The sequence below is a fragment of the Malaclemys terrapin genome, chromosome 1, assembly GCF_027887155.1.
Source record: "Malaclemys terrapin pileata isolate rMalTer1 chromosome 1, rMalTer1.hap1, whole genome shotgun sequence".
NCBI classification, from domain to species: Eukaryota; Metazoa; Chordata; order Testudines; family Emydidae; genus Malaclemys; species Malaclemys terrapin.
Genome location: NC_071505.1, coordinates 296153637 through 296179788, shown reverse-complemented (window position 1 = coordinate 296179788; position 26152 = coordinate 296153637). Strand labels below are relative to the sequence as shown.

General features: G+C 43.5%; 2 protein-coding genes across 2 annotated transcripts; both read right to left on the bottom strand.

The window, feature by feature from the left end:
* Positions 1 to 812: 812 nt before the first annotated feature.
* Positions 813 to 10178, bottom strand: KCNRG (potassium channel regulator). Its single transcript, XM_054015066.1, has 2 exons — positions 7583 to 10178; positions 813 to 2952 (listed from the first exon to the last, which is right to left on the bottom strand). Exons 1-2 carry the CDS (start codon positions 8161 to 8163, stop codon positions 2700 to 2702), a joined length of 834 nt encoding a protein of 277 aa, XP_053871041.1. The 5' UTR covers positions 8164 to 10178; the 3' UTR covers positions 813 to 2699.
* Positions 10179 to 10327: 149 nt separating this feature from the next.
* TRIM13 (tripartite motif containing 13) lies at positions 10328 to 19832 on the bottom strand. The gene is made up of 2 exons (XM_054015055.1): positions 19598 to 19832; positions 10328 to 11585 (listed from the first exon to the last, which is right to left on the bottom strand). The coding sequence occupies exon 2, from the start codon at positions 11577 to 11579 to the stop codon at positions 10350 to 10352; it is 1230 nt and encodes a 409-aa protein (XP_053871030.1). The 5' UTR covers positions 11580 to 11585; positions 19598 to 19832; the 3' UTR covers positions 10328 to 10349.
* Between the last annotated feature and the right edge of the window lie 6320 nt (positions 19833 to 26152).

Genomic DNA, 26152 nt, shown 5'->3' with positions numbered 1-26152 from the left:
AAAAAAATACATAACTCAGCTACGCTCTCTGCAGCAGCAGCGGTTTGGCCCTGAAAGGAGTAGAGCAGTAAAAATGTCACTAATGTAAGAAGACTGAAAACACTGTGATTCACCATTACCCTGCACCCTGTGTAGTCATTCACACTTGCACACTGGGTGTAGAAAACTATCATTCTGAATTGGAAGCACCCACTTTGCATTGGTGTAACAGACCACACAGGGCAATGGTGATTTACACCAACAGGGAGCTGTTGTAGTAAGAAGGTGCCATTTTATAGTAGTGCACTTTCACCTCTGCCTCAAGTTACTACTGACATTTAATCACAGTCTCAAGCTGGCCCAATGTTAACATATTTTTAGCCTGATCACTTTCACTATCACTTTTTGTACAGATGCTTTCCATTGAAGTAACCATCTTAGTGCAAAATTGTCTTCAAAAGCTAAGGTCATCTACCTCTAAGTACTTACAGGATAGAAAACTGGGTTAGACACTTTTTGGCTAAAATACTTGTGTTTCAAATATGCATTTTCCTTTTATCTCTCTCTCTCACACACACACACACACACACACACACACACTTTTAAGCAACCATCAGTAAGAACCCTGTATAACAAAATTTGATGTGTGGGTCATCACTTAAATAGCCACAGGACCCAGAAACATTGAGAATTATTAGCCCAGCAGGAATTGCACTAGTAAAAGGTTTGTTAAAATTCTTTAAAATGATCAGCCTGGACTGATCAAGTGGGTCAAGACAACAGATAATCCACTAGAAGGGAGAAAGTACTTAAAAAAAGAAAAGTTTCATCTCTTGATTTAGATTTTTTTTTTTAAACTTTATTTTTCAACACGACTAAGAATGAAAATAAAACATTCTTATCAGGATTTCTGCAGTATGTGAATCAGCACAATATTTTCCATTACAAAAGGTTATTAAAAGTTAGTCTTAGGGTATGTCCACACAACCCCCTGGATTGGCGGGTAGCGATCGATCAATTTATCACGTCTCGTCTAGACTGATAAATCGATCCCCGAACGCGCTCCCCCGTCGACTCCAGAACTCCACCAGGGCGAGAGGCGGAAGTGGAGTCGATGGGGGAGCTGCAGCCGTCGATCCCGCGCCATGAGGACGGGAGGTAAGTTGATCTAAGATATGTCGACTTCAGCTACGCAATTCTCGTAGCTGAAGTTGCGTATCTTAGATCGATTCCCCCCCCCCCCACCACCACCACCATCACTAGTGTAGACCAGGCCTAAGTCTACACTTCATTGTTGTTTAATCAGGTATTGTTTTGATTATAGATCTTGGGTACAGTCTTAAAGTCCATTTTCTTTCTTTGCCCATTAAAGGGGTTGTCATGTACATCTGCATTTCTTACTGTCATTGATTGTCCTCTTGACTGGAGATGTTCACAGTAACTTCTATGAAAATTCAATACTAGGAAGCCACATAGATGCAAACATCCAAAATGGTCTTTGATTTCTTGGCACATCAGTAATTGTCTCCTTAATAGTAGTGATCTATCGGGCCAGATCCTGTCCCAACCTCCTTTGTACCATCCAAAAGTTGCTATTAATAGGCCTAACCAGAGTAGGGGAAATCCTTAATTAGCAAAGTGTCCACCACTATACCACCCTTTCCTGGCTTAGTCACACACCTCAAGGAGGAAGGGATGGCTCCAGAATCTGCTACACTCCCACATTCCTAGAACTACTACAAACAAGAGTAATTTGAGAGCAGTCGAGAGGCTACTCTAATTTCTGATGCAGGCCAGTCTGGCAGTGTGATCATGTCTTAAAGTCACCTTTGCCAGCCCTTCACTGTTCTTTGCATTTGGCAAGTGCTGAAAAGTTCTTTGAACTATTTTAGTTAAGAATTCCAGCCTATTTGTTTCTTCTGAAGAGCAATTCAGTCTTTTCTAATTAACTGACCTTTCATTACAGCCCACCATGCATTGCATAGCAGACCCTTTTTAATATTACATTTATCCAGTTCAGAGCATTGAAGGACAGTTTAACAGGTTCTTTTCTTGGGGATCCTGCAAGAGGAGAGAATACACTAAACTAAACTAATGGTGGTTTCATAGATAAAGAGTGGAATGGGGCATGATCTGTGGTATTTTCACAATGCTGCTTTCACCTAATTGAAAGATTGTCTCTGTAGTTTTTGCTTGCAGAAATAGTATGTAATCATTCAAATTTAGATTTCTCCAGTCTTCTATAAAACCTTCTAAAGGAAGGAGAAGAGAGGGCTCTGTGGGCCCTGTTCATTACTACTTCACTTGCTGTGGTCATATTTCAAGTCGCCTTTGCGGTATCCTGCAATGAGTGCAAGAACCTTTATTTAGGGACTCCTTTTATTCCCAGTATGGTTCATTTTTTCCATTATGCCCATCTCCACTTTAGAAATTGGATTGCACACGCTTAACTGCTTGATTCTGGACTACATATTCAATATTGCATCAGTATTCTCCCATGTTCCAGAAAAGGGAGAATAGAGGTAAACAAGAACTTGGCTTCTCTAGTAAATGACTGCAGGAAAAGGAGGGAAACTGATTTTTGAAGAAATATATAAAATTTGACAGTTGTTACCACCTTCAATAGTTGCAATTTCAAATAAAAAAAAAATAGTAGGCTTCATAGTGTCTACATGTGTCTCTTCTCAGATTCAAAAGGGTAGATAGTAATGAAACAGGTTTCATTTCTGCTTGTGCATTGGAGTTAACTTCATCTGTGCTCCACCAGTGCTTTCTGGGCTTTGGTTGGCAGTGAGAAAAAGGGCTTCTGGCCTCTTCATCCTTTCAAAACTGTAGCATTCAACTTTTTCTTCGGTGGAGACTGTTCTGGTGCTTACAAGGTGAAATCCTTCTTTAAGTAAAGTGTCAGCTAGTAGGCCCAGTACGTTAGTTCCATTAATCAGCTTTCTATCATCAGGTTTTATAGAGACATACCTAGAGAAAGAGAAAAGTGTGATTACGAGTTAACATCCTTCTTGGAGGATGGAACCATGTTTTTAACAAGCTAAATTCTCAGCTGATGTAAATTGCCTGCAACAGAACTGCACTGATTTACACTAGCCAAGAATCTAGATTAGTTTTAGGGCTGTCGCATGATTTAAAACATTAATCACGATTAATCACACTGTTAAACATGAATAGAATAACATTTCAATATTTTTGGAGGTTTTCAAATACCGTATTTACTCGTTCATAAGCTGAATTTTTTTAGTAAAAATGGGAAGCACCAGAGAAGGGGGTCGGCTTATGAATGGGTATAGAGAGGGAGAGGTGGGACAGAGCCCCTCCCCCCAACAGAGGGAGCAAGGAGAGGCAGCACAGCCAGCAGAGACAGAAGGGAAGAGGCAGGGCCAGAGTCTCTCCACTTCTGGCCATGCTGCTCTCCCCCCAGTCGCCCGGCCCGCCGGAGCACACTGGAGCAGCTCCAGCGAGGTCAGAGACATCCTCCCTTGGCCCTCCCCAGATAAGTTGGGAAGGGGAGAGTGTGAGGGTCCCAGGCTAGGGATGGGGTCATGTGGGGGGTGGTCACAGGGGTTACTCCCCTGACTCCCAGCTTCTCCCCCCAAAAAAGTTTCCCCACCAGTTGCTGTCCTGGCTCACTTTGTTTACTTAGGTTTACCTCCGTGCCTGCAGCCGCTCGAGGTAAACAAACCATCTTGGCCCGCCAGCGGCTTATCCTGATAGCCTGGGAGCCAAAGTTTGCTAGCCCCTGAATTATAGGGTCGGCTTTTGAATGGGGTATAAAAAATTTCCATTTTTACTTATCCATCTGGGGGAGGGGGGGTTGGCTTATAAATGAACCGGCTTATGATCAAGTATATACAGTATATTGATGTCAATTACAACACAGAATGCAAAGTACACAATGCTCACTTTATATTATTTTTTATTACAAATATATGTACTGTAAAATGATAAAAAATAGTATTTTTCAATTCACCTCATACAAGTACTGTAGTGCAAGCTCTTTAGCATGAAAGTTGAACTTACAAATGTAGAATTATGTACAAAAAACTGCATTCAAAAATAAAACAATGTAAAAGTTTAGAGCCTGCAAGTCACTCCCAGTCCTACTGATTGTTCAGTCAATTACTAAGACAAACAAGTTTATTTACATTTGCAGGAGATAATGCTGCCTGCTTCTTATTTACAGTGTCACCTGAAAGTGAGAACAGGAGTTTGGATGGCACTGTTGTAGTCGGCGTTGCAAGGTATTTACGTGCCAGGTGTGCTAAAGATTCATATGTCCCTTCATGCTTCAACTACCATTCCAGATGACGGGTTCTGCTCGATAACAATCCAAAGCAGCGTGGACCAATGCATGTTCATTTTCATTATCTGAGCCAGATGCCACTAGCAAAAGGTTCATTTTCTTTTTTGGTGGTTCAGGTTCTGCAATTTCCGCATCAGACTATTGCTCTTTTAAAACTACTGAAAGCATGCTCTGCACCTCGTCCCTCTCAGATTTTGGAAGGTACTTCAGATTCTTAAACCTTGGGTTGAGTGCTGTAGCTATCTTTAGAAATCTCACATTGCTACCTTCTTTGTGTTTTGTCAAATCTGCTGTGAAAGTGTTCTGAAAACAAACATGTGCTTGGTCATCATCCAAGGCAGCTATAACATGAAATATATGGTAGAATGCGGGTAAAACAGAGCAGGGGATATTCAATTCTCCCCCAAGAAGTTCAGTCACAAATTTAATTAACACATTATGTTTTTTAACAAACGCCATCAGCATGGCAGCATGTCCTCTGGAATGGTGGCAGAAGCATGAAGGGGCATATAAATGTTTAGCATATCTGGCACATAAATACCTTGCAATGCCGGCTACAAAAGTGCCATGCAAATGCCTGTTCTCACTTTCTGGTGACACTGTAAATAAGAAAAGGGCAGCATTATCTCCTGCAAATGTAAACAAACTTGCTTGTCTTAACGATTGGCTGAACAAGGAGGACAGAGTGGACTTGTAGGTCTGAAGTTTTACACTGTTTTTTGTTTTGTTTTCAAGTGCAGTTATGAAACAAAAAAACCTACATTTGTAAGTTGCACTTTCACGACAAAGATTGCACTACAGTACTTTTAGGCGGTGAACTGAAAAATAGTATTTATTTTATCATTTTTACAGTGTAAATATTTAAAATAAAAAATATACACTTTGATTTCAATCACAAACACAGAATGCTCTCTCTCTATCTATATATATATGAAAATATAGAAAAACATTCAAAAATATTTAATAAATTTCAATTGGTATTTTATTAACTGTGCGATTAAAACGGCAATTAATCACAATTTTTTTTGAGTTAATCATGTGAGTTAACTGATTAATCGACAGCCCTAGTTAGTTTTCTAAATATCTTAATTCTTTACCTCATTAAAAGCACAGCTATTTCTTGCAGTTTGAGCAGTTATATTTTTTACAGAATAGACACTTTGTTTTTCAACTATGAAGTTCACTTTTTTGTTACAAGTGATTGTAACAACTCTTAAATTGTGTTTAATTTAATGGCGGGGAAATGACTGACATAATGCATAACGTACAGCAGTTTCTCAGATAAGAATAGTTAAACTGTGGCCAGGGCAGCAAAACTGGGTTCATTTAAATAGCAGCACTCTTCATTACAAAGCATCTCCCCCTACTAACAGGGAAGTTTATTGCTCAGTTGACTTGCACAACAACTTTTTTAGTAACAATTATGAAAGTTATTTACAACTACAGTAAACTGATTTTACTTGGAATAAAAGTACAAGAGGTTTAAAAATTCATCCAGACACCTCAAGGAACAAAAGTCATATAAAAATACTGTTAAAAAGTAGCACAAATTGACAGGCAGAATTGCTCCATAGTTCATGAAAAAAGTACAAAGGTCCACAAGAAGCACTAAAAGGTAAAGATTCCATACAACCACAAATGATTAGAGATAAAATTAACCACATAATCAAAACCTGATTTGTTTGTAAGATTTTTTTCCTCTGCCGTTCAACAGACAAGTGTAGCTTGATTAATCAAAGTCAGAAAAGAGGTTATAACAGACTACATCTCAGTTTTTAAGTTGCCATAACCTACACTGATGCACAGTTAGTCCAATAAGCTATAAGTTATATACCATTTAAGTGCCATCTCATCTTTGCTATGTGAGAAAGCCCAGGATGAGCTTCTTACAATTATTCAGCTAAAGAAAGTCAAAATATAAAGATAAACCCTACTGAATTGTCTAAACCCAGAATTCTCTTGTTTAATTCATATATTTCAAGAGAGAATAACCCTACTGGAACTATTCCAGTGAAGTGTCCATAAAAATCCAGGCTTCCAAGAGCCACGGAGGATAAACTAGGTTCTCTTTTCCTGTATGGAGACAAATTCCAACTGTATAATAAAGCCACTCTTTAGAGCTTCTAAAAACCATTATAAAAGTATGTAACTAGAGCCTGATGTGGCTAGCATAGAGGTCACTATTTCCCATTGAAAATCAATGGCAAGAGGACCAAGCTCTTAAGCCCCCTTCCCCCTCCAAACTCATGTAGTGTATACAATTTATATTCTTCAAAACAAAACCCCACATCTATAGTTAAGGAACAAGGACAGTCCATTATCTGAACTCCACCTTTGTTTTCCATCCCCACTTCCATCATTCTGTTCTCCCCTTCTCCAAAATGACATCTAGAGGATGCGTTCGTAGCCATTTTAATTATCTTATCCTCCCTTCCCCAGCTTATTCCATATTTATCCTGGATAAAGTTCTTGTGGGCAAATTTTCCCATTTATTCCTAGTTTTCCCAGTTTGTACATTACAAGCATTATGGATGCTTATGAGCACAAGGGAATGGCACATGTGACACACTCATTTTATAGTTTTCAAAACTTGTATTAGCCCACATTCAGACTTAGCAACCTCACTAATGAGAGAAATCAGCTTCCTTCTTTCCTCAGAAAAAAGTAACCCTGCATCCTCTGAGTTAAACATCTCAAAGGAGAGGTGGTTAAGATAAAGTATTTTTCTACCATTAGTAATCAGTTCAGCCGATTAGGAACACCTTCAGTGATTGCCCATTATTATTTCAGACAACTCACAGACTTCGTTTTCAGTTATCAAACATTCTGACTACTACAGGAGAAGTGAACCCATTAGGATGCGTCATTAGGCTGACAGAACACCAAGGCAGTTACATATGGGACAAACAGTAGGATCTAGGCAGAGAATCAAGCGCACAAAATATTACTGCTGGCAAGTGGTTCTTCTCCTATATTTTAATTTTGTATTTTCCAATGGCTTCTAGGTGTGACTCAGCCATCCCATTGGACAGACACATCAGAAATATAGAAAAAGCAAAAAGGTGAGAGGAAGGTCAAATGAACTAGGAGAATAAGATGTTTTTAAAAATCCATTTAAAAATTTAAGGAAACTTACAAGAAGTTAGATCAGCATAACAGGAGTCACCTCTTGGCATTGAACCATCAATTGATTATCCCATGATCTCATCACAGTGTAGCAAATTGAATGTATTTTATGAACTAGAGGTCTTGGAATTATTTCAAGAAAGAAAAGCCACACAAGGTGAATACCTTGTCACCAACTGGTCACCAGCAGAGTAGTCAGTGCCACATTGAAAAACCAGGTCATGATGAGAAGGTCTCTCCACAGGAAGTGGAGTGAAGAGCTTCTGAGAAGGGAAAGGACTATTATTCCAGTTCTGTCTCAAGGACTGCTCTGTAAACATAGTGACCCGTCCAGCCAGTACCTCAATAGTGTTGCTGCAAGAGCCAAAGACTCGGAAAAAGGCCTGAGTTTCATGGAGCAAGAAGCGCACTTCCAAGATCTCTGGTCTCGGCTTCAGCAAGTTTTCCTGGCTCAGGAGATCAGCCAGGGAGTGGAGCTCATAGAAGTCTGCTTCTCTTTGCAGCCTCTGATAGTCTGAAAAGTCCGTGGGCAGAGAAAGCTGGAGTGTCCTCAAAAAATCCAAGATGTAATTAAACAAAGTTCCATCTCTGTCCACAAAGAATTGTCCATTCACCAGCCTGAATTCATGGTCATTGCCATTCAACATCCGTGCTAACCTGGACTCTGGGAACCTCCGCAGGGTGGAAACCCATGTTGTAAATTTTGAGCCTCCCACATTCAGAATGGCCACTTCTTGATTGCTCATATTGTCTCTCCACCAATCAAGGTTAACACTGACCTATGTCTTTCTAACCAGACTATTCCTAAACTGCAAATCAACTGGGACTGCAAGTATCATTCAGTAATCTTACTGCATGTTTGGGATAAGGTGTGTAGCACTGCTAGGGTTCCTAGGCAACAAGAAGCGTAAATACAACTAAAGATAGCTGTTTGCAGGTCCTAGTTGCTTGGGAACTTGGACTCTTGAAACAAAAATAAAAAATGAACAGCTTCCAAAGACTGTTGAAAAATGGTTGACTGACTCCAAGTTTTGAAAAACCCTGATAAAAACCAAGAACTATCCCCAAAAGCAAGATATTCAGTATAAATATTTGAGTTTTACAGAACCACCACAAGAAGATTTCATTTCTATACCACTGTGGGTGACCCACTGCTAAAAGAAATGTTAAATATACTTTAAGGCAACTCCACAATCATGCTCTGAAATGAGAACGTTTCAGAGAAGTTGGAAGTGTATTTCACTAAATGTTTCTGATCTGAAAGGATTTGATGATTAATATGTTTGTATGAAATAGCCATACAGAGATATGGTAATGATTTACTATTTCTTTATATATTCAATTATCCTAGAATTAAGTCATGAAACTCACTAAACTAAATTCTTCCAGGGTGCACTGCAGCCAATGGAATGGCACTGAGGAAGTCTACACTACAACTAGAGGTGCAATTGCCACACGGGTTGACATACCCACACTAGCTTTAATTTAGCTAGTAGTGCTGAGAATAGCAGTGAAATCACAGCACCACAGGTTTCAGCTGAAGCTGTACAAATCTGCCTGGGGCCCTGGATACATACTTGTATTGCCCATGCTGCCATGTCATCACTGCTATTTTTATATGTGCTAGCTAGATTAAAGGTAGCACATGTATGCCAATCCATGCTTCAACTGCAGAGCGGAGATAAGAGCATGACCTATCTCAGGGCTAAGGAGTTTCCTAACACAAGACAAAGCCAATGTTAATGATGTGATTACACAGCAGGTTTACAGGCAGCACCCCCCATCTCTCCAGCTGTTGAAGTTATATTGACTGATGTGGGGAGGCACAGAAGAGAAGCTCCCCCCTCCACCAGCCTCACATTGCTGGGAAGATTGTGTTTTAGGGGCTGTTGAGCAGGGTGGAACTGTCATTCTTTCACCTTAAAGCAGGCTCTGTTCTTACTTTCTACCACCACCACAAAGGGGAAGGGAATGGAGAAAACTCCCTAGTCCATGCATTCACCATATAAGTACTTTACGCTCACTGCCACAATGAGCTGCACTGTATCCCCAATTGTGAGCAAGTGGGTGCATTTCTCAATAGGGAGCTTAAATTCTTTACATTAGAGGCACTTTTTAGAAAGACACAGAGATGCAGGTGGCTTTTAAAAACAAACAAACAAACCACAAATCCAACATGAAGATGCTCAATCCCTTGACAGGACTATAGCTGGAAAAGTGTCATTGCACAGCATATAAGAACACCTTGCCGCTTGTTCTGCCCCACTCACTTCCACTTGTTTCTCTTTCCTATTGCAATTTGTTTGAGGCCACTGCCCTGAAGACTTTTCTAAATAAACCCTGTAATCAATATCCAGTGTATATATAGTACTGCGTATACCCAGGATGAGGAATCAGTGAAATTTAACATCTTCAGTTATGAAGAGATTCCAAAGAGTTGAAGTACCACTCTGTATTTTGCAATGGATGACCAGGCTTAGGCAAACTTTGCAGCCCACCTCTCTTAGCAATCAGAAGTGTCCTTCCTAATTTCAAAGAACCTCCCACAACAAAAAATGTTGATGCATTTAGGGATCAGCCCTTTTTACTCTAGGACATGTAAAATCATTAATACAGCTATATTAGTATTTGACTATATACATGGTTAGTTTTGCCTTATATTTTGGTTAGAGCAAGGAAGTGCATTATTCCCAAAAACATTTTGAAACAAGATCTCAGAAGCAAAAGTATGTTTTTCCAAAGTTCGGTTTTACCTTCCAGCATATATCCATGCTTGAACTACACGAACAATAACTCAGTAAATATTCTGAGTATTAAATGCTTCCATCAGAAGCCAAAGGTTTTTTTTAAACTGCGCATGCACTGTTAAGTTTTCTGCACCAGAGTTCTGTTCACTTCTTGGGCTTCTGAATTTGTGCTTTGGTAGTGGACATTATAACAGTTTATATTTGCACACAAATTGTGCAACATTATCCAATACCACTAGTGTATAATTTTTGCACTTTTCACTTAGAAGTGAAGCTCCATCTGTCATTTGCTCCCAGTAAAACACGGCATGGTCAGCTATCTCTGCAGTGTCTACCAGATAGGATGAGCCAATTGTAAAAAGTTGAGTTTTCCAGTACTGAAGATTGTCAAAGACAGATTCCACAAAGGTCATTCTGGTGGCTGCAAGGATAAATAAGCAAATCAGAGAAGTCACTATACATTTGTGTGAAAAGACTGAGGAAATCTTGAAATTAAGCATGCTGTTTTCCTGAGGCAAAGAAAGCTTGTCCACATCTACTAGTTTTATACCATCCCACTGGCTGGTATCGAAGTTCTTTATTGTGGGATTGAGGTCTACACTGGAACAAGGCAGAGGGGTTTCCTTGATCACTTTGATTTTTTCCCTAAACTCCTGCATCTGTTGCAGAAATATAATGGGTTCAGACACATCCTTAAAGGCTTCTGCAATATTAAAAGCCATTCGCTGCTCTTGTAGAATGGTGTTCAGTTTATTGATTTCTGGGTCATAGGCCTGCATCACTGCAAGCTTCATGGTCTCAAAGTCAGACAGAATCTCATTTCTTTTCTGCTCCAGCGTGTGCTGCAGCTTCTCAAAGAACTCTTTCACTTTGTCTGAGTCCTTTGTCAGCATCTGCAGCGCTTTCCTCTTGCTTGTTTCCAAGGTGTCTAGCCGGGAGAGCGCATCCCCACAACGCCATGTTTCAAAGCCCTGAAACAGGGTTTCAAAAGCACGCTTCTCCTGTGAATAGGCATCTTCAATGGAGCAAAATACGTGCTTTGTGTGGTCACCTCGAGTGGCACAGACACCACATATCAGCTGCATATCTGTCCGGCAGAAAATGTTGAGGGGCTGCCCATTGTGCACCTTACACATGGGCATTTTGGGAGTTACTTTTATTTTGTTATACTTCTCCACAATACCTTTCAGGGAATAGTTGACTTGTAAATTATTGATTCCTGTAACAGGAGTTTCCTTCCGGCAGGTAGGACACTTGAAAAGTGGGGGTGGTCTCCAGACCACACTCCGGACATTTCCCTCTAGGATCCCCTCCAAACACTTCTTGCAAAAGTTGTGAGAACAAGGTAAAACCCGAGGATCTTCAAACAAGCCACAACAAATGGGACAGGTGAGGTCTTCCTCTAAGAGCTCCATCACATCCTATGGAAAGGAGAGGGAAAAAATATTAGAGGGACTTGGTAAGAACTATTTCCATTCCACCATTAGTCAAATGGGGAAGAGGTTACAGTAAACCATGCCAAGAGTAACTTCCATTTGAGACAAGCTTAGTATAGCTTGCACTGGCTCAGTGACAGAAGGCTTTTTTTGGCCCAAGGAGTTTCAAGGTGGGGTCTCAGCTGGGCTGATATGCATGTTGCACACACTGCCAGTTGAGCCACAAAACAGAGGACTCCACTAATTGCTTGAGTCTGTTCTAGTATTGGACCATCAGATAAAAGCTGCTCAATGTCAAGACAAAATCCGTTTCCCAGTCTTAGCATAAACACTGAAAAGGAATGTTAGCTAACCTGACAATGATCTTTAATATCTGCTGAAAATAATTTGAGTACTAATTCAAAACTTAAGTCTTATTGCAGCGATGCAATACTCAGAGATTGATTTGATCCGTGTTGTGAAATTTCAATATGGCAGACAATGTTAAAATTGAACCAAAAACTATTACATTTCACTTCCCCAACTCCTACAGTACTTACTTTAATTAAAAAAAAAAAAAAAAAAGTGGTCACTTTTTTTGTGGGGAGGAAGCAATATGGAAGGTGACTTACAGAGGAAAGCATCAGAATTTCCTTAATTTTAGTAGAGTTTGTTAAATGCCCCCTCTCCTCAGCCCAAAGGCCAGTCAGCATTTGTTTAAACTTAGTTTAAGAAGTTTGGGTGCAGGGAAGAAAAATGTGTGAATGCCCTTTTCCTTGCTATAGGGGTATTCAGCACAAAGTTGAAATATTGTAAGAATATAGAGGTAACACTTAAAAACCACTGCCGTAAAAATAATTTATAATCTACTTTTGATTACATAATCTGTATTTCCAGCTCCAATGTCTCAATATCTGTTTTAATTATGGCAATTCCTTTGAGGGAGGGGGGTCCCCTAAGAAATTAGGATTTATCAAAAGAAAAATGTGAGACTTATCTTGTATTGCAGTAGCCCCTAAATGCCCCAATCAGGGATCAGGCCCATTATGCTAAGCACTGAATTTATGCAACAGAAACCAATTCTCTAGTGCAGAGATCTTACAGTCTTAGCATATGAAATGAGAAAGCAGGTGGATACTTAGAGGGGAAAAAAGTTAGAATTTATATTTGCCAGACCTGCAGATCCGATTAGTTTGGTGATGGAAGTTAAAAATACTTTGTGAGAACTAAAAGACAACAATAATTTCCCCATGCTTAGTAGTATATTACCAAAGTGGCTAAACAGTAAGTTCTCCTCAATTCTCATAGTGCTATCACACAAGGTACCAGACCCTTAAGAAAGGCAGGAAACTGATTAAAAAAAAAAAAAAAGATAGTCAGGAAGAACCATTCAGAGGGATATCAAGGATACCAGTGGATACATAGAAGGCAGAAAAATCAAGAAAGACTGCACTGGGAGAAAAGGAAGGTTTGGGATGCAGTTTGGTATGATCAAAAGAAAGCTTTCACCACAAGTAGACAGATATTGGCTGCAACAAAAGAAAGAAACATTCTTCAGAGGGTACAATCAACCCCCAAATTCATTTATCCAATTACTAGAGATGTTTGTATGGATAAGCGGGGCTTGAAAAATTTACCAGACTTCTACTCAGCCAGAAGACTAAGCCTACTAACCAAAAGTCAGTCACCTCAAAGTAGGGTTGCCAGGTGTCCAGTTTTCAACCGGCACACCCGGTCAAAAAGGGACGCTGGGGGTTCCAGTCAGCACCGCCGAATGGGCCATTAAAAGTCTGGTTGGTGGCACAGCAGGGGCCCAGAACTAAGGCAGGCTCTTTACCTGCCTTGGTTCTGCGTGGCTCCCAGAAGTGGACGCCAGGTACCTGAGGTGGCCAGGGAGGCTCTTCGTACTGCCCCCACCCCGAGGGCCAGCTCCACAGCTCCCACTGGCCAGGAACCACGACCAATCGCCTGTGGGTGCGAGGGCATAGCACGAAGACTCCCTGGCCGCCCATGCGCCATGAGGCCACAGGGACTTGGCAGCCGCTTCCTGGGAGCCACAGTAAGTGCCGCTGGGACCCTGCACCCCAAACCCCAGCCTAGAGTCCCCTCCTGCACCCCAACTCCCTCCCGGAGCCCACACCCTGCTCACACCCCAACCCCTTGCCCCAGCCCTGAGCCGCCTCCTGTACCCCAAACCCCTCATCCCTGGCCCCACCCCAGAGCCCGCACCCCCAGCCGGAGACCTCACCCCCCTGCCCCAGCCTGGTGAAAGTGAGTGAGGGTGGGGGAGAGCGAGCGACAGGGAGGGGAGATGGAGCAAGTGGGGGGTGGGACCTCAGAGAAGGGGTGGGGCAGGGGCAGGCCCTCGGGGAAGGGGCGAGGCAGGGGGTGGGGCAGGGGTGTTCAGTTTTGTGAGATTAGAAAGTTGGCAACCCTATTCCAAAGCCTAGGGGCAAAGCCATGGTGAGAAGTCCTGTCCGCACCATTCTCAGCTGCTGGAATTCCTAATAGAGCGTTGTCTCTGGATCTGATTCAGGGACTCCATTTTCCTACAGGAGTCTTCAGCTATCAGGTTAATTTGAAGCACCTCTCTTATATAATAATGCTAATACTGGCTGTTTACAAAGATACTGAACTGTAACCTACCTTATTTTTGATCTTTCGGGAAGCCATTTATGACTTGTGATTTTTAAAAAAAAGTAAAATGGGAAGCTATGAGCACATCTCCTCTCTTGCTCGAACAGATGCCAGTAATATTAACATTAGAAATCTAGAAGTTCTCACATGACAGAGAGGGATATGTCTATATCAAATTGTGAACTCCAGTTTGTATTACAATCTTCATTTTGGATTAAACATCCATTTTATATTAAGGGCTTGGCACCTAGTTAAAAACTAGGTCTAAGAAGCCATCACAGATCAACTAAGGGTCATCAAATTTGGCTGTCTCAACTTCTGGCCCATCACCATGCAACAAAGGAATGTGTACACAGAAGCCTGATGGGAAGAAGGGGCTGGAATTTCCAAGCTAGAGCATATGGGTAAGAAGGAAGGCCATCCACTGCCACATGGCAGAAGAGTGGGCTGAAGAGAGAAAGTGGGAGGGACTCTGCCTTGCCTGCAAGGCTGACCATACCTCAGACTCACAGAAGAAATGAGATAAGACTAGGAGTGTACCTCAGGGCTCTTATTTTTCAAAATGATGCAATCCTGGTTAAGAAATTCCTTTGCAAAGCCTGTATTCCATGCTTACCAGCCACGCTATCCCTGAAGAGGTTAATAAAGCAGCTCAGAGCACCCATAGTAAACTGGAACTGTGAATGTGCGAGTAAAAGCAATCAGCGACTCAGAAGGGCTGAGGCATTGGTGTCTAAGGGCTTGTCTACACTGCAACGTTGTCGACAAAACTTGTCTTTCCCAGGTATTTAAAAAAGCCGCCTTGCAAAAGACAAAAGTTTTGCCGACACAAGTGGCAGTGTGAACACGGCTTTGTCGCAGGAATGCTCTCCTGCCGACAAGGCCACTGCTGCTCGCGGGGCTGGAAGTATTTTGTCGGCAAAAGTGCTGACAAAATACCAATAGAGAGCATTCACACACGCTGACTTTTTGCAACAAGGCTGTTGTCTTTAAAAGCTGCGTAGTGTTGATAAGCCCTAAGACTATGTCTACACTGGCAACTGAACGACAATACTTGTGTCTTTCAGAGGTGTTAATCCCCAAAAAACAGAAGTTTTGCTGCAACAAGTGCCAATGTGTTGGGGGTGGAAGTTTTTTGTCGGCAGGAGAGCTGACAAACAGCAACTACAATGCGCGACTTTTAGTGGCATGGCTGTAGCGACATCTATGTCACTAAAAGCTGTGTAGTGTAGAAATAGCCTAAGGCAGCCAGGCTGCAGAGCCCCACGCCCCAAGGAAGGGTGTCAGTGATAGGATCTGCACTTAGGGTTTGCCTTAGAGATCCAGATCTAGGAACAGTGATCCACCTCTGCTTAGACCCAGAGGCTTAGAACCATGTGGGATCCAGTGGTTGGGTCCACTTACAACTGATTAACTCAACTAGAGAGGGAGTCTAGGCCAGTTGCGACAACTTGTTCAAAATTTGAGTTCCCTACTTATTTGGAATGGACTGATTTGAGAATCAACTCTTTTTCCTTAAGTAAGCTAGAAGCTGTTCCTCATGGGAGCTATTCGATGCTCTAGCTTCCAAATCTAAAAGATGTCCGCTACAGAACAAAACAAGACTTTTGGCTTTCCATTCACAGTGAAGATATGCAAAACAAGTCAAAGTATAAATGCAAAACAAATGGTCTAATTCCTCATCCCAAATATTCTCTCAGATGAAAACAGGAAAAGTTAATCTAGTCTGTTTCTAGAATGCAGATGGTGGCTTATCAGATAGTAGCAGGAAACAAGGTAAAGTGAAAGATGAGGCAACGCGGGCTAGACTTGATCCAGCTGAGTACAGCATCCAAGTTTCCACTATTTATTTCAAAACTAGATTTCTCCAAACAAGAAAATGTTCATTGATTACTAAATTCATGTCATGACAAGTATGAATTTTAAAGAAAAAGATGCTTGAGCCTCAGAACAGACATTTTTCAACACCTGAATTCCAGGCACAAAGCTCAGGCAGTTGAAAGATAACTGAACATAAAGTGGCCAAACTAGTTTACAGCCAAAATTCCTAATATTTAGGATCAGTCCTAAAGATTAAGCTTTTAGACAGCTGTAAGTGCCTAAAACTAAGGATTTATTATTAAGTGTCTTTACAATAATAAGTATACACCTTTGCTACCACAGCATCATAATCCATAGAACAGACATGACATGGGAACAGCATATTTCCCTACTACTCTATCAGTCTCTCAATCTTTACCTGCTTAGAGTTACTCCATGCTGCTCAAAAAAAAAAAACTGATGAGGCTAACAGGGAGAGGAAAGCTGCAACTTCTTAAAAATTGTTGTTTCCCCCGTCGTAACGATGCTGGTTCTGGCGGGTCCCAATAGAGTGCCAATTCAGGACAAATTGCTTAAAACAGGGCAGTTGCAGCCCAAGGCTGGGATTTTTCCACCTCTAAGGCAAACCAAACCAGCCAGATACAGAGAACTTTGGTCTCACCCCACTGGCTAACCACAAGTCACACAAGCGATTCCCTTAGACACTCCAGTTTCCCAGTATCACCACCAGTGCCACTCGTTAGGGGGACAAATGGTTATGAAAACCAATACCCCAGTAAAAGAAAAAAGATTCTCTTGATCCCAAAGGACTAAGCCCCAGACCCAGGTCAATATACAAATCAGATCTTACCCACAAATCATCTAAAATCTAAAGGTTTATTCATAAAAGGAAAAAGATAGAGATGAGAGCTAGAATTGGTTAAATGGAATCAATTACATACAGTAATGGTAAAGTTCTTGGTTCAGGCTTGTAGCAGTGATAGAATAAACTGCAGGTTTAAATCAAGTCTCTGGAGTACATCCCCAGCTGGGATGGGTCATTCAGTCCTTCGTGTAGAGCTTCCTTTTGTAGCTAAGTCCCTCCAGAGGTAAGAAGCAGGACTGAAGACAAGATGGAAATGAGGCATCAGCCTTTTATAGTCTTTGCCAGGTGTAAGCACACCTCTTTGTCCTTACTGTGGAAAATTACAGCAAAATGGAGTCTGGAGTCACATGGGCAAGCGCCTGCATACTTTGAGTTACAAGGCATATCTGCCTTCTCTCAATGGGTCAATTGTATAGCTGATGGTCCTTAATGGGCCATCAAGCAGGCTAGGCAGAGCTGACACCAACTTGTCTGGGGTGTCACTCAGAAACATAGCAGAAGTTTGAAATACAGACAGCATAGAGCCAATATTCATAACTTCAACTACAAAAACGATACACAGATAGCATAACCAGCAAACCATAACCTTGTCTTAGACACCCTATTTGACCCCCTTTATACAAGATTTGGTGCCACTACAGGACTTTGGTTGCAACAATGATCTATACGGTCCCAGTTCATGTCAATAACATCACACCCGTATATTGCCTTCCAAAGTAACCAGTCTTCTCCTGGACTTGCTGAGAGGCTTTAGACAAACTAAAGACTCCAAAGTGTCCAGTACACCTGTTTTTAACTTAAAGTAAGGATTTCCCATTCCTCTTTCCTTAGGCACACGGATCTGAGAAAGTAAGGCCAATGAAGCCAGCAAATCCTGACCTTTGAGGAGTTTGTCCCATAATCACCATAACTTGGAATCTGTTAACTAACTAAGGGTAGGTCTACCCTTTGCTTACCGCCGGACCCGGAGGTAAGCAATCAATCTTCCGGAATAGATTTATCGCGTCTTCTCTAGACGCGATAAATCGATCCCGGAAGTGCTCGCTGTCAACGCCGGTACTCCAGCTCGGCGAGAGGAGTACGTGGCATCGACAAGGGAGCCTGCCTGCCGCGTCTGGACCCGCGGTAAGTTCGAACTAAGGTACTTCAAATTCAGCTACGTTATTAACGTAGCTGAATTTAGGAGTACTTGTGGCACCTTAGAGACTAACAAATTTATTAGAGCATAAGCTTTCGTGGACTACAGCCCACTTCTTCGGATGCATATGTAGTAGTCCACGTGTAGTCCACGAAAGCTTATGCTCTAATAAATTTGTTAGTCTCTAAGGTGCCACAAGTACTCCTGTTCTTCTTTTTGCGGATACAGACTAACACGGCTGTTACTCTGTAGCTGAATTTGCGTACCTTAGTTCGAAGTGGGGGGTTAGTGTGGACCTTTAGTGCCTTCAACTCCATTTAATCGTTCTAACGAAGGAAACTGAATTGATGCCACATTTCAGAATGAAACTAATTTCAGTACACCCTCACTATAATGAGCCTGTCAGGATCCAAGCCTTTTGTACATTATAGCCAGGGGTTTGTTAGAACGAAAAGACAATCAAAACAACACAGTGGCGGGGCTCCGAGCTGTAGTTGTGCACACGTGTGCAACGTGCCTCCTCCACTTTTTTTTTTTTTTAAAAGCACACACAGTATTGTACTGTAGTTGGCATCCAGGTTCGGTATAGACAAAGGTTCATTATAATGAAGTGTGTATTGCAAGGGTGTGCTGTATTTCTACAGGTGGACTATAGAAGCGTCTTAAAAATATTGTTACCCAATAACCTTTTAAGTTTAGGAGTCAAAGCTTCTAACATGGTGAGAAAATGCCAGTATGGTTATAGCAGAATGAAGCGTAGGGGATTCCACATGAAATTCTTTCAATCCATAAAGAGGGAAGTTAACAACAAATTAATGTTGAACCTCAAGTGAATATTAACCAACAAGATGAGAGAAATCAATTATTTTTAGTGCACCACGGAAAAAGGAGAGGAACCAATTTGAGCGCATTGAACCAGTTCTAGAGATGGAGATGAATCTGAACCCTGGGATCCGGATTCCAACGCAAAATTTGCAAGTGCTCAGATCTTGCGTTTTAAGCCATTATATAAAGCCGTTGTGGCGTGTGGATCCAGCTCTCTACTACCGCAAAGTCTGGGGGCGGGAGCCAGGCCCTTCCACGGCCAGGTGGAGGAACTGGGGAGAGGGGGGCGTTAAGCAATTGCTGTAGCTTAGCCCCGCTCACGGTAGCACTACGCGGCCTGTGCTGCTCCTGGGAGTCTGCAGCAGCCGCCCCGGGGCCCAGCAGGAGCCCGTCCCTTCCAGGGGGCACCGCACCGGGCGAGGCAGCCCCATGCCAGCGGCCGCGGCTCTCGGCAGGGCGAGCGTGTGTCCGCTCTTCCCCTGGGAGGTTCCCGGGGTTCCCCACCCCAGCTCGGGAGAGAGGGGCCGCAGCTCCCGCTACCGGACCCAGCCTGTGCCCCACGCTGCGAGCCCCGCCGCCCGCCCGGGCTCGAGGACCCGCCCCCTCCAGGGCAGGCGGGGACCGCCGCCCTCCCAGCCCCGTGCAAGCCCGGGGAGGGCGCGACGCCCCGGGGCTGGCGGCGAGAGGCCGCAGACCAGCACAGCCAGAGCCCAGCCCGCCAACGCGCCTCACCTGCGGGTCCGCCGCCTCCCGCCGGGCCGGGCGCAAGGCGCGGCTGGAGCCCGCCGCTTGCCTTAGCCGGACACTCTCGCTGCTGAGGCTGGGCCCGGCGCAGGCGGCAGGCGCCTCCCCGGTCCACAAGCATCGGGAGGGCGGGGCCAGGGCCCCGCTTTGTACCTCCCCGCCGCTGGTGGGGAAGGGGCCGGGCGCGGGTGGCGGAGGGTGTCGGTGCCGCTGCCGAGGTACGTGTGGCCTGAGCACGTTGCATCAGGTTCAGGGTGGTCCCGGGGCCTGGCTTGGGAAGGCTGGATTGACACAGGCCGGGAATTTACGTCTTCGTCACAGACCCCCCCCCCCCCCCCCCCCCCGTGATTCGAGGGGCCTCGGGCAAGTCATTTGGCCTTGTGTGCACTGGGGAAAGGTGTAAACCATCTGCCCTTGGGGGGGGCTCAGCCCTACTGTAGAGCAGGCACTGGTGTGTGGGTCTGTGTGTACCATGCTGTCAAGTGCGATGAGAGGTTAGCAAAGCTTTCTCAATGCTCCCATTGCTGCTAACCACTGTTCAGATGAGCCAGTGGGAATTTTTTTTTTTTTTTTTTACTTTCCTCAGTGTAGGCATTTAACCTGGCAGTTTCCTCATCTGTTAAACTGGAGTATTAATAATGTTGTAAAGCAAAATTGATTAATGAGCAAGTAAGACAAGGTTCTTTAAATACATTTGGCGCAAGAGAAAAACAAAGGCAAATGTAGGTCCTCTACTTGGCAGGGAAGGAGAGCCAATAACTGTTGACATCAAGAAAGCAGTAGTGCTTAATGCAGATTTTGCTTCGGCTTGCACTAACAAGGTCAGTAATGACAGATACTCAAAATAGGGAAAGAAGGGGCTAAAAAAATATTTAGATAAGTAAGATGTATTCAAGTCAGCAGGGCCTAACAAAATTCATCTTAGGGTATTTAAGGAACTAGCTAAAGCAATCTTGGAGCTGTTAGCAATTTTCTTTGAGAACTCATGGCAGACATCAGGAGAGGTCCCAGGAGACTGGAGAAGGGCAAACATAGTACCTATCTTTAAAAGGGGGAACAAGGAGGACCCAGGGAATGCTAGACCACTCAGCCTAACTTCAATAGCTGGAAAGATATTGGAGCAAATTATTAAACAATCAGTTTATAAGCACCTGGAGGATAATAGAGTTATAAGAAATAATCAGAATGGATTTGCCAAGAATAAATCATGCTAAATCATCTTAATTTCCTTCTTTGATAGGATTACTGGCCTAGTGAATGGGGGGAAGAAGTAGATGTGATATAACTTGATTTTAGTAAGGCTTTTGACACACTTCCGCCTGACATGCTCATAAGCAAACTGGGGAAATGTAGTCTAGATTTACTATAAGGTGGGTACACAACTGGTTGAAAGATTGTACTCAAAGAATAGTTATCAATGGTTTGCTGTCCAAATGGGGAGGGAGTATCTAATTGGGTCCCACAGGGGTTGGTCCTGTGTCTGGTACTATTCAATATTTTCATTAATGACTTGGATAATGCATATAAAATTTGCAGATGACACCACGCAGGGAGGGATTGCAAACACTTTGTAGGACAGGCTTTAAAATTCAAAATGACCTTGACAAATTACAGAGTTAGTCTGAATTCAACAAGATGAAATTCAATAAAGACATGTGCAAAGTACTTCTCACAGGAAAGAAAAATAAAATATACAACTACAAAATGTGGAATAACTGTGTAGATGGTAGTACTGCTGAAAAGGATCTGGGGATTGTAGTGGACCACAAACTAAATGTGAGTCATCAGTGTGACGCAGCTGCAGAAAAGGTTATTATGATTCTGGAGTTTATTAACAGGAGTATTATATGTAACGGTAATTGTCCCGTTCTACTCGGCACTGGTGAGGCCCCAGCTGGCGTACTGTGTCCAATCCTGGGTGTCACACTTTAGGAAAGATGTGGACAAAATGGAAAGAATCCAGAGGAGACCAACACAAATGATAGGGTTGGAAAACCTGACTTATGAGGAAAGGTTAAAAAACTGGGCAAGTTTAGTCTTAAGAAAAGAAGACTGAGGGGGGAACTGATAACAGTCTTCCAATATGTTGGGGGTTGTTATAAGAGGAAGGTGATCAATTGTTCTCCATGCAGGATAAGAAGTAATGGACTTAATCTGCAGCAGGGGAGATTTAAATTAGAAATTAGGAAAAGCTTTCTAACTATAAGGATAGTTAAGTTCTGGAATGGGTCATGGAGTCAGGGGCGATCGAGCCTTCCTAAAAGTGTGAGGGGGAGCATGAGGCCCTGCCCGTGCCCCTCCTCTTCCCCCTGAGGCCACATCCCCTGGCCAAGCTGGAAGCTGGAGCCAGAGTGGGGAGCTAGGGCCTTTCCACCTGCCTGGGGTGAAGGGGCCCGAGAGCAGCCCCCAGCCTGTGTCCCCAGGCCCCCCGTCCAGGACAGGTGGAGGGTCCACAGCTTCCCACGGCTGCTCGTGCCTGGCCTGGGGGTGGGGCCTCGGTGATTGAAGAGCCACAGCTGGGCCATAGTAAGAACAGCCCAGGCAGCTGTGAGGAGCTGTGGATGTTGTAGATGATGTTGGATTAATTTATTATTTATAAAAAAGCTTTTGCGAACAGGGGCTGCTAACAGGGAGTTTCGCAAGGGTGTTTGGAAGGGAGCAGGAAGGGGGCGAGGGTCCCTTGCCAGTTCTATCTGTTTTTCTCTTTATTCCCCTTAATACCTATAAACCAACTACATTCAAAACTTCTTGCTTAAACAACCCTTTCAGCGGACAGGGGGCTGCAGACAGGAGTTTGACAGTGGGAGGTTTACGATGCTTAGGAAGACCCGCAACACCTGTGCCAGCACTGCTTCTGTCTCCTCCACCTGCGCCTGTAGCCAGACAGAGCGCCTGAGCATGGATGCTTCTACCCAGATCCTGGTGTGGTTTTGCAGAGACTGTAACTTGCAATTTCCACTTACTGATATCCAGGCTGGGGGGACCATCCAATGTGAGAGGTGCCTGCTGGTGGAATCTCTCAGGCAGCAGGTGGGAGAGCTACAGGAGGAGGTGGCTAGGTTGAGGAGCATCCGAATCCACGAGCAATTCCTCGACAGTGTCCATGTGGAGACAGCTGAGGTAGCTGTCCCAGTACACAGGACTGCTGATACACCACTGGTGGAGGAGGAGATGGCTCAGGGTGGACACTGGCAGCTGGTTACTTCTGGCAGCAGGCAGTGCTTCACCCCTGCTCCGAACCCTCCTGCTGTGGTAATAGGTAACCGTTATGCTCTTCTTGATACAGGAAAGAAGGAATCACTCCCTACAGTAAAGGAGGAGAAGCCTCGTACCCCTAAGGCTGGGAGGTCTGCTGCCACCACTGCGAATAGGAAACGTAAGGTAGTGGTGGTCGGAGACTCTCTGCTGAGGGGGACGGAGGCGCTCATCTGTCGCCCTGACATTTCATCTCGGGAGGTATGCTGCCTGCCAGGAGCCCGTATCCGAGACGTTACGGAGGCATTGTCGAGGATTATCCAGCCCTCTGACTACTACCCCATGCTACTCATCCATGTGGGCACAAATGATACTGCACGGTGTGACACTGAGCGGACCAAGAGTGACTACAGGGCTCTGGGAGTACGGGTGAAGGAGTTTGGAGCGCAGGTGGTATTCTCTTCAATTCTTCCTGTCAAAGTAGGGGCCCGGGCAGAGACAGATGCATCATGGAGGTGAATGCCTGGCTGCGAAGATGGTGTCGCCAGGAGGGCTTTGGCTTCCTAGACCACGGGATGCTATTCGAGGAAGGACTGCTAGGCAGAGATGGCGTTCACCTTTCGAGGAGAGGAAAGACCCTATTTGGACACAGACTGGCTAACCTAGTGAGGAGGGCTTTAAACTAGGTTCGATGGGGACAGGTGAGCAAAGCCCACGGGTAAGTGGGGAATATGGAGACCGGGGAGATGGGTCGGAAACGAGAGGGAGTGTGGGCTATATTGGCAGAGTGAAAGGAGGGTCAGGACAAAACTGGGAGGAAAGATCAAACCAGTATCTTAGATGCCTATATACAAATGCGAGAAGTATGGGGAATAAGCAGGAAGAACTGGAAGTGCTAATAAATAAATACAACTATGACATTGTTGGCATCACTGAAATTTGGTGGGATAATACACATGATTGGAATGTTGGTGTGGATGGGTACAGCTTGCTCAGGAAGGATAGACAGGGGAAAAAGGGAGGAGGTGTTGCCTTATATATTAAAAATGTACACACTTGGACTGAGGTAGAGATGGACATAGGAGACGGAAGTGTTGAGAGTCTCTGGGTTAGGCTAAAAGGGGTAAAAAACAAGGGAGATGTCATGCTAGGAATCTACTACAGGCCACCTAACCAGGTGGAAGAGGTGGATGAGTCTTTTTTTAAGCAACTAACAAAATCATCCAAAGCCCAAGATTTGGTGGTGATGGGGGACTTCAGCTATCCGGATATATGTTGGGAAAATAACACAGCAGGGCACAGACTATCCAACAAATTCTTGGACTGCATTGGAGACAACTTTTTATTTCAGAAGGTTGAAAAAGCTACTAGGGGGGAAGCTGTTCTAGACTTGATTTTAACAAATAGGGAGGAACTCGTTGAGAATTTGAAAGTAGAAGGCAGCCTGGGTGAAAGTGATCATGAAATCATAGAGTTTGCAATTCTAAGGAAGGGTAGAAGGGAGAACAGCAAAATAGAGACAATGGATTTCAGGAAGGCAGATTTTGGTAAGCTCAGAGAGCTGATAGGTAAGGTCCCATGGGAATCAAGACTGAGGGGAAAAACAACTGAGGAGAGTTGGCAGTTTTTCAAAGGGACACTATTAAGAGCCCAAAAGCAAGCTATTCCGCTGGTTAGGAAAGATAGAAAATGTGGCAAAAGACCACCTTGGCTTAACCATGAGATCTTGCATGATCTAAAAAATAAAAAGGAGTCATATAAAAAATGGAAACTGGGACAGATTACAAAGGATGAATATAGGCAAACAACACAGGAATGCAGGGGCAAGATTAGAAAGGCAAAGGCACAAAATGAGCTCAAACTAGCTACGGGAATAAAGGGAAACAAGAAGACTTTTTATCAATACATTAGAAGCAAGAGGAAGACCAAAGACAGGGTAGACCCACTGCTTAGTGAAGCAGGAGAAACAGTAACAGGAAACTTGGAAATGGCAGAGATGCTTAATGACTTCTTTGTTTCGGTCTTCACCGAGAAGTCTGAAGGAATGCCTAACATAGTGAATGCTAATGAGAAGGGGGTAGGTTTAGCAGATAAAATAAAAAAAGAACAAGTTAAAAATCACTTAGAAAAGTTAGATGCCTGCAAGTCACCAGGGCCTGATGAAATGCATCCTAGAATATTCAAGGAGCTAATAGAGGAGGTATCTGAGCCTCTAGCTATTATCTTTGGAAAATCATGGGAGACGGGAGAGATTCCAGAAGACTGGAAAAGGGCAAATATAGTGCCCATCTATAAAAAGGGAAATAAAAACAACCCAGGAAACTACAGACCAGTTAGTTTAACTTCTGTGCCAGGGAAGATAATGGAGCAAGTAATTAAGGAAATCATCTGCAAACACTTGGAAGGTGGTAAGGTGATAGGGAACAGCCAGCATGGATTTGTGAAGAACAAATCATGTCAAACCAATCTGATAGCTTTCTTTGATAGGATAACGAGCCTTGTGGATAAGGGTGAAGCTGTGGATGTGGTATACCTAGACTTTAGTAAGGCATTTGATACAGTCTCGCAAGATATTCTTATCGATAAACTAGGCAAATACAATTTAGATGGGGCTACTATAAGGTGGGTGCATAACTGGCTGGATAACCGTACTCAGAGAGTTGTTATTAATGGTTCCCAATCCTGCTGGAAAGGCATAACGAGTGGGGTACCGCAGGGATCTGTTTTGGGATCGGCGCTGTTCAATATCTTCATCAACGACTTAGATATTGGCATAGAAAGTATGCTTATTAAGTTTGCGGATGATACCAAACTGGGAGGGATTGCAACTGCTTTGGAGGACAGGGTCATAATTCAAAATGATCTGGACAAATTGGAGAAATGGGCTGAGGTAAACAGGATGAAGTTTAAGAAAGACAAATGCAAAGTGCTCCACTTAGGAAGGAAAAATCAGTTTCACACATACAGAATGGGAAGAGACTGTCTAGGAAGGAGTACGGCAGAAAGGGATCTAGGGGTTATAGTGAACCACAAGCTAAATATGAGTCAACAGTGTGATGCTGTTGCAAAAAAAGCAAACATGATTCTGGGATGTATTAACAGGAGTGTTGTGAGCAAGACACGAGAAGTCATTCTTCCGCTCTACTCTGCTCTGGTTAGGCCTCAGCTGGAGTATTGTGTCCAGTTCTGGGCACCGCATTTTTAAAAAGATGTGGAGAAATTGGAAAGGGTCCAGAGAAGAGCAACAAGAATGATTAAAGGTCTTGAGAACATGACCTATGAAGGAAGGCTGAAAGAATTGGGTTTGTTTAGTTTGGAAAAGAGAAGACTGAGAGGGGACATGATAGC

Excerpts from the sequence above, each read along its gene's own strand:
- KCNRG (XM_054015066.1), bottom strand. The coding sequence starts at position 8,163 with ATGAGCAATCAAGAAGTGGCCATTCTGAATGTGGGAGGCTCAAAATTT. Across the intron at positions 2,953-7,582 it reads GGTGACCAGTTGGTGACAAG|GTATGTCTCTATAAAACCTG; the intron begins GTATTCACCTTG and ends CTCTTTCTCTAG.
- TRIM13 (XM_054015055.1), bottom strand. The coding sequence starts at position 11,579 with ATGGAGCTCTTAGAGGAAGACCTCACCTGTCCCATTTGTTGTGGCTTG.